We start from the raw sequence: 12,440 nt of genomic DNA on the forward strand, positions 1-12,440 counted from the left end.
TGAAAATTTCAAGTCGTACCTCAACTTCTACCTGCGATTTTAGAAAAACCGTAAAAGATATCAAAAAGCCTCTTTAATATGTTAAACAGGAAAGTCTTGTGAGTTTGTTAAACTTTGAATGAAGTCTCTGACTTAAAAGGAACCCAGTAGAGTTTTAGGTCAAAAAGGTGATAGGAATTTGCTGAAAATTGACCAATCCCATTCATTTCAATGGGAATTTTTTTGCAGAAAAAGCTTAATAACTCGAAAAATTTTAAAGATATCAATGCCAAAAGTAATAGCCGGAAAGAGCTTAACGAGCTGAACGTTTTGGTATAAAATAGTTGAAATAGCTCAAAATTTGAAGGAGAAGAAGCGGTTCAAAAAGTGTACGGAAGCAGAATAAGAAGAAGAAGAAGAAGAAGAAGAAGAAGAATAAAGAGAAACAGGAAAACAATAGTTTGAATGCTTAACAGCATTCAAACAATAAAGAGAAACAGGAAAACAATAGTTTGAATGCTTAACAGCATTCAAACAATAAAGAGAAACAGGAAAACAATAGTTTGAATGCTTAACAGCATTCAAACAATAAAGAGAAACAGGAAAACAATAGTTTGAATGCTTAACAGCATTCAAACAATAATTGTAGGCAGACAGGAGACAGAGCTGATGGAGGTTCTCAGTCATCGAAGGATGGCTGAAGGCTTTCCAGGAACAGGAGATGTGGTGTTGTCTCTTCTCTCTCTATTCTGCCTGATGAGCTGATAGGTTACAGGTGTGTGAGGACATCCTCATGCTGTCACAACCAGATGACAGGAGTTATCAGGTGATCAGCCAGGCTAATGATGAGATGCATAAAGAAAACAAATCCAGGACAGTGTACAGTAATAACAATAGTAATATGTGGTGTTGCTCACCTTATGTGCTCTTATAGAGTATTAATGTGTGCCTGCCTCATGGTGTAGAGTCCATATTTTGCTGAGTGTCCTGCAATAATGCAGGTTATTAGTTAATTTACTTTTGATAGCAAAAACAAAATATTTAATGTAAAAGTTATTTACCAGGTGAATCAGCTCACACGTCACCACCAAGTGTCACAGGGCCAGAATCAGTAGCCTCCTTCATGATGTCATGATGTAATCACATACTTATTTAATTGTTAATATCTTAAAAATTCTGAAATGTTTAAAATTTTTTTACCTTGAACAGTTCACTGAGCTTGCACTGTCACTGAGGTGGAAGCTGGAATCAACAGCAGACACCTCACATCTTGGTCTTTTCAGGGGGTGTGGACGCTGCTCTGGGACTTTCTGGAAGATGAATTTCCATCATGGTCCCTGTGTCACAAGACACTCTGCGGCTGGGAGCTCTAAACTGGCTGACTATGTAAAACACAAAGAAACAGCACATTCATAAATGTTTAAAAGAGCATAAAATCACGTGTAACAATAATCCGTAAAACAAATTAAAACTAGAAGGTGATAATAGAATGTTTACATAGACGATTATTAAAAATAATTCACCTTTGCTATGGGTAAGGCTTCACATTAGCCTGGACAAGTGCATTCTTGCAGCTAAATCAGTCTGACAGCCAATGTCTTGGGTAGATTTAGCCTGACAAAAAATAGAAGCACATTGTTGTTGGAGTTTATAAAGTCAGATAATATACAAAAGAAACTGTCCTATATAGGCACTTTATAACATTCCTAGTGTGTGATCGCTATTATAACGTAAAAGTCACATATGATGTGAAGAAAGCCTGAAATGCGACCTCCTGAACAGAATTCCTCACAGAACCGGGTCACGCTGTGGTGTAAAGCTGGATTTCACGCTGTAATGCTGTCTGTCAGCTAGTGCTGCGTTAGTTCAATCAATCAAATCAATCAAAGCTTTATTTATAAAGCGCCTTCCGCAACCCTGTCAGGAAGCCCAAAGCGCTGAACATGGTACAGTTAAGTAAATATATTGAATAAATCAACAATAAAAGAAATTCAAATTAGAAAATACAAATTACAAAGTACAAAATGGAAATTACAAGATAGATGAAACAGTCCGGTAAAGGACAAAAGTGTGAAACACATTTGGATTGAGTGGATGGATTGAGTGTACCAATGAAAACTGTGGAATGGATTCAACATAAAAGAGGGCCAAAATCAAACATGTTCTGGAAACGCCAAGCGGAGGAGGTGTGTTTTTAGGTGATTCTTAAAGGCTGGCAGAGAAGGGGACAGCCTAACTGAGGGTGGCAACTGGTTCCAGAGTAACGGTGCTAGGACTGAGAAAGCCCGGTCCCCACGGGTACGACACCTAGACCGAGGGACAGCGAGCAGGCCTTGGTCAGAGGAGCGCAGAGCGCGTGATGGGGAATGTTTGTTCAGGAGAGTGGCCAGATAGGGGGGGACCACCACCCTGGAAGAAATGATAAACAAAGACGAGTATTTTGAATTGTGAGCGATAGCAAATCGGAAGCCAGTGCAGGGAGGCCAGAACTGGACTGATGTGGTCCCGTTTCCTGGTCCCAGTCAGGAACCTGGCAGCGCTGTTCCGCACAACCTGTAGGCGACGCAGTGTTGACTGACACAACCCTGCATATAGAGAGTTGCAGTAATCAAGCCGAGAAATAACAAAGGCATGCAGTACCCGCTCCAGGTGGGCTCTCGACAGCATATGCTTGATTTTAGCAAGGCGTCTCAGGTGAAAGAAACTGGACCGGATCACAGAATTGATGTGAGCATCAAATTTAAGTCCTACATCAAGTTTCACCCCCAAACTGGTAACAACTGGTTTTGAGTACGGAGAAAGAGGGCCAAGATCAGCATAACGATCCACATTCCTGCTGTTGGGGTGAAAAACAATGAGCTCTGTCTTTCCCTCATTCAGATGTAGATAGTTGGACATTAGCCAAGACTTCACCTCATTAACACAGGAGACAAAGGACTGAATAGAGTGACCTTTCTCCTGACACAATGGAGAGTAAATCTGGCAATTGTCAGCATACAGATGGAATGATAGGCCATGTTTACGAAAGATTGACCCCAGAGGTAGCAGATAAATGGCAAACAAAAGTGGACCAAGGATCGACCCCTGCGGGACCCCCCAGCGGAGCCCCTCCCAAGAAGAAAAAACATCACCCAGTTTAACACAGAATGTCCTGTTGTGGAGATACGATCTAAACCAATCCAGAGCTGACCCTTTGATCCCAACCCATCGTTCCAAGCGATCGAGTAGAATCGCGTGGTCAACTGTGTCGAAGGCTGCTGTCAGGTCTAACAACAGAAGCAGCACAGATGTTCCCTGATCTAGTGATAGATAGATGTCATTTAGGACCCTCAGTAGAGCAGACTCTGTGCTATGGCCAGACCTGAACCCTGATTGGAAAACCTCAAACAGATCAGAGTCAGCTAAATGTGAGACCAGCTGCTGATAAACAACTTTCTCAAGCAGTTTAGATGTAAAGGGCAGGGTAGAGATAGGCCTGTAATTTTCTATCACAGAGACATCAGCACCAGGTTTCTTCAGGGTCGGCCGAATAACTGCTGCTTTCAAAGCAGCTGGGACCACACCTGTGCTGAGGCTCCCATTGATAATCTGACCAAGTGAAGGGCCAAGGCACGGAAAGGCAGCCTTCCAGAGACAAGGCGGCAGAATGTCAAGTGGAGAGCCAGAAGGCTTCTGCCTCGCAACTAGCTTACTCAGCTCAGAGTATGAAACTGTATTGAGGGAGCTCAGGGTGGGTGGTGATGGAGGAACTGGAACAGGGTCAACAGAGTTACCAGAAATGCTTGCTCTAATGCCCGACACTTTATCAACAAAGAATTTGTGAAAAGCTTCAGAGTTTCCAGCAGCTGTAGGAGACATGGAGCTAGGCTCCTGATACACCAGAACTGAGTTTAGCATTTTGTAGAGAATCTTAGGATTATTGGAGTTTGTCTCAATGATGTCTGCAAAATAGGCCGTTCTGGCAGCCCTCACTGCTTCCTGATAAGCAACCAGAGATGCTCTGAACAACTCACGCAAGACCTGTAGGCCATCCTTTTTCCACTTTCTCTCAGAGGATCTACACGCCCGCCTGCAAGCCCGTGTGACATCAGAGAGCCATGGCTCCCACCTAGGTCGAGACTTGCACAGTTTGAGAGGGGCAACCACGTCCAGGACCTGATTACAAAGTAAATCAAAGTGTTGTGAATAGTGATCAACGTTAGATGGATCTGGGTTAAAGGTCTCTAACCTTACAGACATACAGTCCACAAACTCTGAAATTGTTTCTGCATCCAGGGCTCTGAACCTAGTAGCGGGAGCTTCACACACAGGGACAGGACATGGCAACGTAACATCACAGAGTATTGGAGAGTGGTCAGAGAACACAGGAGGCAAAGTCACAAGGTTCATGACGGGTAGACCATAAGAGATAACCAGGTCTAGGATGTGACCCTGGCATGAGTTGGGGGTGATACCCATTGAGTTAGATTGAATGAATCTAGCAAATTAAAAAAACCTTTAGCGAGCACATTGTCAGGACAGCAGATATGGATGTTAAAATCACCAAAAAATAGGACATAATCATATTTTAGGATGCAGTCTGCCACAAGATCACAGAAATCATTAAGGAAGTTAGAGTCAGTCTTTGGAGGGCGATAAATCAGCACAACGAGCAGGCGGGGGGAGATGCACAGCTCAAATAAGCACAGTTCAAGGGAAGAAAATGACATGGTGGGTGTAAGCTGTTTACAAGGAAAGCTGGATTTAAAAACAACAACCAGCCCTCCACCTCTGCCCCGTGGTCTGGGGGTATTAAAACACGAGCAGCCAGGTGGTACGAGCTCGAGTAGGGAACTTGTGTCACCAAACGGGATCCAGGACTCACAGATGCAGAGAAAACCCAGGTCATGCTGAATAAAAAAGTCACGAAGTATAAAAGTTTTGTTCAGCACAGACCTGGCATTGACCAAACCAAACCGGGTCTGCAGCGGGGCTGCAGCACCGAGATCGCGCACGGACCCAGTCCCCTCTAACTCTGTGCCCGTAACCGAGCGCAGATTCTCCCAGCAAACCCCAGTCTGGCGAGATCTTCGAGCCGATCGGCCGTGGCGCGGTGCCGGTTCACCCTCAGAGCCGGCCGAGTTCCCTGAGCAGGGCGCCGAGTAATCCAGGAGACATCTCGGAACCATCGGGTCAGAAGCTGGGCCGGATCGGGCCAGCCGCTTGTTCAGGGATCCAGGCCGACGTCTCACACGCCGGCTACCTCTCTTTCCTCGTCTTCTCCGATGTTTCCTTCTCGAGCTGGGGCGGACAGAGGGCCGACACATCGCAGCTTGGGTGGAGAGAGCACGCGGGCAGTTCAACCAGCAGCATCGTCCGTGAGGTTCATAGCTCGCACAGCCCGGTTCCCAGCGCGCGCTGCCCGCTACATCAACGGAAGGACGAAGCCTCAGCAGCGCAGCTCGATCATATGTCGGCAGAGGATCCACACCATTCAAAAAAGGGATCAGCGACAAGAAAAGTGCATAAAAGCCAATAAAACACCAATAAAAACCAATAAAAAGCAAGGTATCAGTGCGTAAAGAGGACGAGCAGCTCGTAGCGTGACCATGCGCAAGCGCCATCTTACTCCAATTAAGTTAGAGCCACTGTTAGCAGAATTACCGACTGACACAAAAACAACCCGAATTTTCTCCGAGCCTGACAGTAATAGTCATGTGGACCATTTCTTCGGCCAGGGCTTCGAGATATGTTTCGATTCGCCGCTGATTCTAACCTTACATCCCGTTCCACATTTTGTGAACTTGATAAATCAGCCCGAAGGCAGTGCAGAAGTGAACCACGTCTCTCAATCTTTGCATTTAGGTAGGGAATTGTCTTTAGAAGATGTTAAAACTTTTATTTAGCTTACTCACCTCAGACTGGAGCCCGCCATGGTGGGGGAGCAGAGTCGGTGGGCTGCATCTAAATCGCGGAAGAGCCACGGTGAGCACCGCCTCCCTCTTCAAACAGAGACGTGCAGAATAAGAATAACACAGTTCAAACTCCATCATGTTGGCGAAGAAATCGCGTGTAAAATGCTGGTTGCAGACTACAGCACCAGGCGGGAGCTGACTGTTTTCCAGACACCGATTGCTCGCAATCACTGGTGCCTAATTTCTAAGTCCAGCGGAAAAGAGTGCAACCCCACAGAGCCACCGAACCCACTACACTACACCTTCTCACCATAATAACACGATATGGAACCAAAAAAGATCAATTTGTGGTGCTAACTCTGAGACTGATTACATTGCGAAGATATATATATATATATATAATAAATCCAACGGTCCAGTTCCGGAAACTGGTGGTGCCCCGATTAATTAAGATAAGGTTAGAAGCAAGCTAAATCCATGCCACATTTGAAAAATAGATATAGATCTATATTTATCGCTACATATATTACCTCTACTTATGACCAATAAGCCGTGATACTCTATCTAAATATAGAATATCGACCTGTTTGGTCTTTACTGTGTTTAATCAGAAGATTCTAGGGTTATTTGTTTATTCAGGGATTGTAAACACTTCGTTTTGATTCAGGAAAGAGTCAGGTTTATAAAGTAAGAATTTATTTTCCAAACAATTAAAACATGACACGTTAACTAATATAAACTGCGAGTGGATGGATTTAGATGGAGTAGGTGTAGTGTATGGTGCCTATGTGTGAATGTGATGTTATCAGAACTTCCATATGTAAGAAAGCTGAGTTCTGGGTGTAAAAGAATTTGGTTTGCGTTAATCTATGAAGTTAATTATTATCAAAAGGCATCAGACGCAATCTGTGTGTCTACTTCACCCATTCTCGGAGACCCTCTTCGTGGATCCGAAGGTCAGAGAGGTCGGATGACCTCTGGCACAGAGGGCTGTAGAAACCGTAGCACCGACTCTTCAGTCGAGAGATGTCTCTGGTCACGACAGATGGATGGAACCGCGCGTCGGGGACTCTTAAGGAATCGGAACAATATAAGCTTGTTCTGTAGGAACCGTTTGCTGTGTCAGCTTCGCAGATGCAAAAAGATTTTCACGGCATGTCAAAAGCTTTGATGGGTTAGAGAGGTTTTGCTTCAGATGGCCGGTCTGAAGCTTTCTCAAGAACTGAGTCACTGTAAAGTGAGCTCTGTTTTTGTATTCTCATGTTATGATTTGTGTAGTCAACCAGAGGTTGACATGTTAAGGAATATTACCAAGACAACCTAAGAAACACACCTTCTTTGATGCCGGATGCTCTGATCTGGGGTAAAGGACTATCTATGTGTCACGAGTTTGACTTTACTTTATTTTGTCCTTGTATGAGTGTAAATGGTGATGACCTTGTGTCACGATCTGCCCCTGCCCAACCTGACTGTGTTCCTCTCCTGCCGTGATTGCCCTTATTGTTCTCACCTGTCCCTGGTTTACCTGCCCATGTTTCCCTAATTAGCCCTCTGTATTTAAACCACCTGTTGGCCCCTGTCCTTTGTCAGTTCTTTGTTGTTGTTGTTTGTCGGTGTCCTGTTCATCCCATCCTGCCACTAAACCATTTTTACTTTTACCGAAGCCTGCATTTTTCCTCCGTTCAGCTCATCCACACATGGTCCGCTGTCTCCACCTCCTACACCGTGACAGAATGAACTGACCAAACCGGGACCTGTGGTGAGCATTTCTAAATCTCCCTGGAGGATTTATTTTTATTTTTTTTGTCCTTTAGCAGAAGGAGATTCTGGCCCAGGGTGTTGGCGCATCCTACCTGTTCTCCGGGGTGGTCACGCCTCTGGGTGGGTTTCGCGCATCCAGTTCATTTCCTGCGGTGGTCGAGCCCTTCTCCTCTCCTGCTTTCTGCCCCTGTCCCGTTTGTGTCATGGAAGCCGCGGATCCTGGAGCCTGGAAGGAGTTACACCCCCTACGCACGCCATCGTTCTCCGGGGTGGTAGGGCTGGTCTCCCCGCTCTTCTCCTGCTTCCCTGCACCCAAGCCTCTGCCGGAGATCCAGCGAATTGTGCCATGCACCTGCTCTGACCGGCTGTCGAGTGCCTGCCGCCGATCCTGGTTTTCTGGCGTCGCTCCTGCCGTTCGTCCATTTCCTGGTCCACGCTGTGGGGCTTATGCCTGCAGGTCTCGTACTGCTGCAGTCCATGCTGGGTCCCACGCCTGCTCCTGCAGTTCTCTGCCTGGGTCCCACGCCTGTTCCAGTCCAAGTCATGTTCCACTCCAAGTCATGTTCCAGTCCAAGTCATGTTCCAGTCCATGTTCCAGTCCAAGTCATGTTCCAGTCCAAGTCATGTTCCAGTCCTCAAGTCCCCGTCTCCTGTTGTATAGCCTTGTGGGCGTCTGGTATCCGCCCTTAAGGGGGGAGTACTGTCACGATCTGCCCCTGCCCAACCTGACTGTGTTCCTCTCCTGCCGTGATTGCCCTTATTGTTCTCACCTGTCCCTGGTTTACCTGCCCATGTTTCCCTAATTAGCCCTCTGTATTTAAACCACCTGTTGGCCCCTGTCCTTTGTCAGTTCTTTGTTGTTGTTGTTTGTCGGTGTCCTGTTCATCCCATCCTGCCATTAAACCATTTTTACTTTTACCGAAGCCTGCATTTTTCCTCCGTTCAGCTCATCCACACATGGTCCGCTGTCTCCACCTCCTACACCGTGACACCTTGTCATATCAACATGCCGAAACATATATCAATCTTCCAATGTGATCATAACATAACATTCATTTCAAACTTCAATCACAGATTAATGAAAGCATTTCATGATATTATAATTATTATAAGTGACAATAAACAAACATTTATTTAATGATTATCTAACTTATAAGTTTTAAATGTTCATATTTCATTCAAGAAACCATTCTTTGATTTAGCAACTAATCCGAGCTGCGAGTGTTCCTTATTCAGAGGCATGAAGAATCCTGTAGGACGATAAAGGAAGCTTGGACCTTGAGGAGGGAACATCATTGTTGACAATACGTTATCATGTGTTCAGAGCTGCAGAGAGGCCCTGAGCTCCAGCTGATGGGATGAAGGCAGGCCGATTAAAGGAAACACGTGCAGTCTCATGTCTCCATTTTGACCAGATGTCGAAGGGTCAAACTGTACTTAAAAACTGACCATTGCTGGATGTTACACTGATAATAAGATCTGAAATGGATCATTGCAGGAACACAATTCATTTTATTGCCATCATTCGATAAAGCAGATTCTTCAAACATTTGATTTAAACATCTTGTTCATTCAACACATTTGATTATTTAGACTTTTAAGCAGTAAAATTATTTGTAATTCCATGGAATGCTGAGGTCTGGCTTTTACGCAGAGATTGCAGGACCTTTGCAGGAGACCTTGACGATTTTGTTATGTCTTCTTGTATGTAAACAAGCACTGAGCAGCACGATCTGGATTTCGAGGCCAGATAGATAGTGGGGTTATGTCTGTAGATGAAAGGTTATCTTGTGTGGTCAATTAGATGAAAATTGACCCCTTGGATACGTAACAAGATGCTGATCACATTTGTTTATGACTTTGAAGAGGGAGAGTGATATTTTGATATTTTCTATTGTCTAGGTGAGCACTGTGAGGATCGAAAACGGTCCTACCAAGGCACCTGTGCTAATCAGTGTCCTCGCACTTGCGCTGACCTATGGGAGCATGTTCAGTGTCTCCAAGGAACCTGTCACCCAGGTAAACCTCAGTTCAAGCTTGAGACCTATATTGGAATCCATCACCCTGTATAAAGCATTTCCAGGGTTTGCTTTTGTAGTAACACTTTATAACAATGTTTTTTTCCTCAAACATTTTTAAGTCATGAACAGAACATTTGCAAGGTCTCAGTTAATGATGAACAAATCATTAATAAAGGATTGTGACAACATTTACATAAACATTTATAAGTGAAGTGGAAGAAGGCTGAAGCACTCAAGTTAATACTAATTTTTTTTATTTTCATTTTTTCCCGTGTCCTGTCTGGCTGTGAAGCAAACAGAATTAATGTCTTAATGCTGGTGACAAGCCTAACAGATTTACTCTCAGGCGGAGCATCAAAGCGTCTGCTTTTAATGTCATGCCTGATACTTAAAACTTTATTGTTGTTGTTTTTTGAATGCTTGTAATTCAAGCCAGACACGGAGACAGAGGTGAAAGGGAAAGGAACGGACAAGGGGGGTGGGGGGGTGTCCCACAGAAATGAACAATCAATGATGAACAAGAGTCTGCTTCTAGGCCTGCAGAAAAGGGGACACAGAACAATACAACAGGAGCAAATTATCACTGCGTCAACCTGATGAGGAAATATAAAATCAACATTGTTTTACTGAACAATCACATGATAATAAATCACAGTGCATTAAGTGTCAACCACAGTCGTAAGACGTGTTGAACGTGCCCAAGTCCATACTTATGAGAGCATCATGTGAGCATCTGTGTGTGTACCCGTGCTTGTTTAAGTAAGATTTCTCTATAGGAGCATCCAATAGAGAGTGTGAGGGGCCACAGATCTGTCCCGCAAAGATGTGTAGGAGATGGAAGGAGCTCCAAGCCCTGGAGATCCAGGAGCTGCCCCAGAGTGCAGGGACCCCAGGGAGACTACAACCGGAAAAGCCCCTGCCCCCCTCGAGAGGTGCAGAGGATTGCCCCAGGAGGCCACAACCAGCAGCCGGCAGAGTCCCTGGGGATATCAGCAGCAAGCCCACAGGCCCGCCCGCAGCCTCCCACCCCCAAGCCGGCTGAGCCCGGAACCCAGCGACCTGCGACCCAGGGGGTGACCCAACAGAGCCCAGGGACTCAGATCCCACCAGGCAGCCACCTGGATTAATCAGGCAGACGCCAAAAATCTTAAACCCCCTTACCCGGGAGCCGCAAACACTCAGGCAGACCAAAGCACCACACTCCAGACCAAGTGTGGCAGGGGAAGGGGAGGCGAAGATGTATAGCATCAAAAGAAGTCCCAGGAGAGGGGAGGAGTCAAAGGCCCACTTGACATATACAGTCATACACAAACACAGTCACACACTCCCTCCCTCATGCTTACACATACACATACAACACAAGACTTACAAAAATGCACGCTGGACACCCACTCATGCTCCCCATACACACCCTATTCACTCTGGTCCTGGTACTGCTGCACAAAGGGTACAACCATCACCGGTTCCCAGAGTTCGACCCTTTCTGCTGGGGTGCTGATGAGCAGGCTCCCCCGCCCAACGCCGAGCAATTCAACCCACCACCCCAGACCCCAACCAGACGGCCAGCTCCCCCTCCTAGTCTCCAGCACTGGGAAGCCAAGCGACAACAGAGGTGTGCTAAGACCCCTAGTCTCCCTCCGCCTGCTCCAATACGGTGTTGGTGCGTGTTGATGAGGTGTATTCCATGGCTGTGGTGAGCAGGCAGTGGAGGCATCATCTGGCCTACGCCAGCTGAGGCCACCACACCACCCCTCTTCCCCCTACCGCCCTCAGTGTCTAAGTGCAGTTTAAAATTGGAAGTGGGCTACGGCACTTGGGATGAGGCTGAAAGATCTCCTTGCCAAATGCCGTTGAATGTGCTCACTCCCAAGGCCCTAAGTGTGTGTTTGGGTGGAATGTCGTTGGTGGAAGTGTTTAATGTGCAAATAAAATTGGGGGGCAGGTTGCCAAAGGAATGTGGAAATGGGGTCCATACCCGCACTCCCTGACTTGTCCACCCCCAAGGTCCTATGTACATGTTTGTGTGATGATGTGAGGGAACAGGAGGAGAAAAATGTGTGTGGGGATGGGGAGGAATGGCTGGTTGGCCTAAGCCTTCCTGGGAGCCAGCTCCCCCACTGGCCCCAATAGGCACCTCCATTGCCAAAATGCCACCATGGGCATGGAGACCCCAGCCCATCTAACCAGGGCCCAAAGCAGCAGCATCGCAGAGTTCAACGGAGTCCAAGGGAACCAATGCAGCCCTACCCTAGTAGAATATCGAATCCCATCCCTGCATTTGCACAGGTTCCAGAATATATAAGACATAGGACATCTAGGTAAGGTTGGGTCCTCCTCGTCCTTGACATCCCCCTCCCCTGTGATGGTAAAGCAGAGAAGCCAAGGTCTACCTGAGGCCCTTGAGCCCGGGCCAGGCACTGCCGCATGTTTCGCCTTCTTCCAGACAGCATACATGTATGGACCCGCCCCCCCCCCCCCCCCCCCCCCATCCCCACACGGGGCCGGCCACCCCTACATCCCTGAAAGTTTTTAAAAGCCTCAGGAATCTTTTGCCGGTGTTTAGGTTTAATTAGTTGATTCAGATGATTAGGTAAATAGCTCGGTTAGAGAACCTTTTCATGATATGCAAATTTTTGGAGATAGGAATTTGGGGTTTTCATGAGCTGTATGCCAAAATCATCAATATTAGAAACAATAAAAGGCTTGAACTACTTCAGTTGTGTTTAATGAATCTAATATATATGAAAGTCTAATGTTTATCAGTACATTACAGACAATAATGAAC

At 46.1% G+C, this 12,440-nt stretch overlaps 1 protein-coding gene across 1 annotated transcript in view; it reads left to right on the forward strand.

Annotated features, from left to right (window-relative positions):
* The window catches only part of sspo (SCO-spondin), a 603,219-nt gene that overhangs the window by 535,087 nt on the left and 55,692 nt on the right, over nt 1–12,440 (forward strand). The window contains 1 exon segment of the mRNA XM_054751251.2: nt 9,537–9,653. Within this exon segment, the coding sequence (XP_054607226.2) occupies nt 9,537–9,653 (117 nt within the window).

The sequence above is a fragment of the Nothobranchius furzeri genome, chromosome 7 (genome assembly GCF_043380555.1).
Source record: "Nothobranchius furzeri strain GRZ-AD chromosome 7, NfurGRZ-RIMD1, whole genome shotgun sequence".
In the NCBI taxonomy this organism is placed as follows: domain Eukaryota; kingdom Metazoa; phylum Chordata; class Actinopteri; order Cyprinodontiformes; family Nothobranchiidae; genus Nothobranchius; species Nothobranchius furzeri.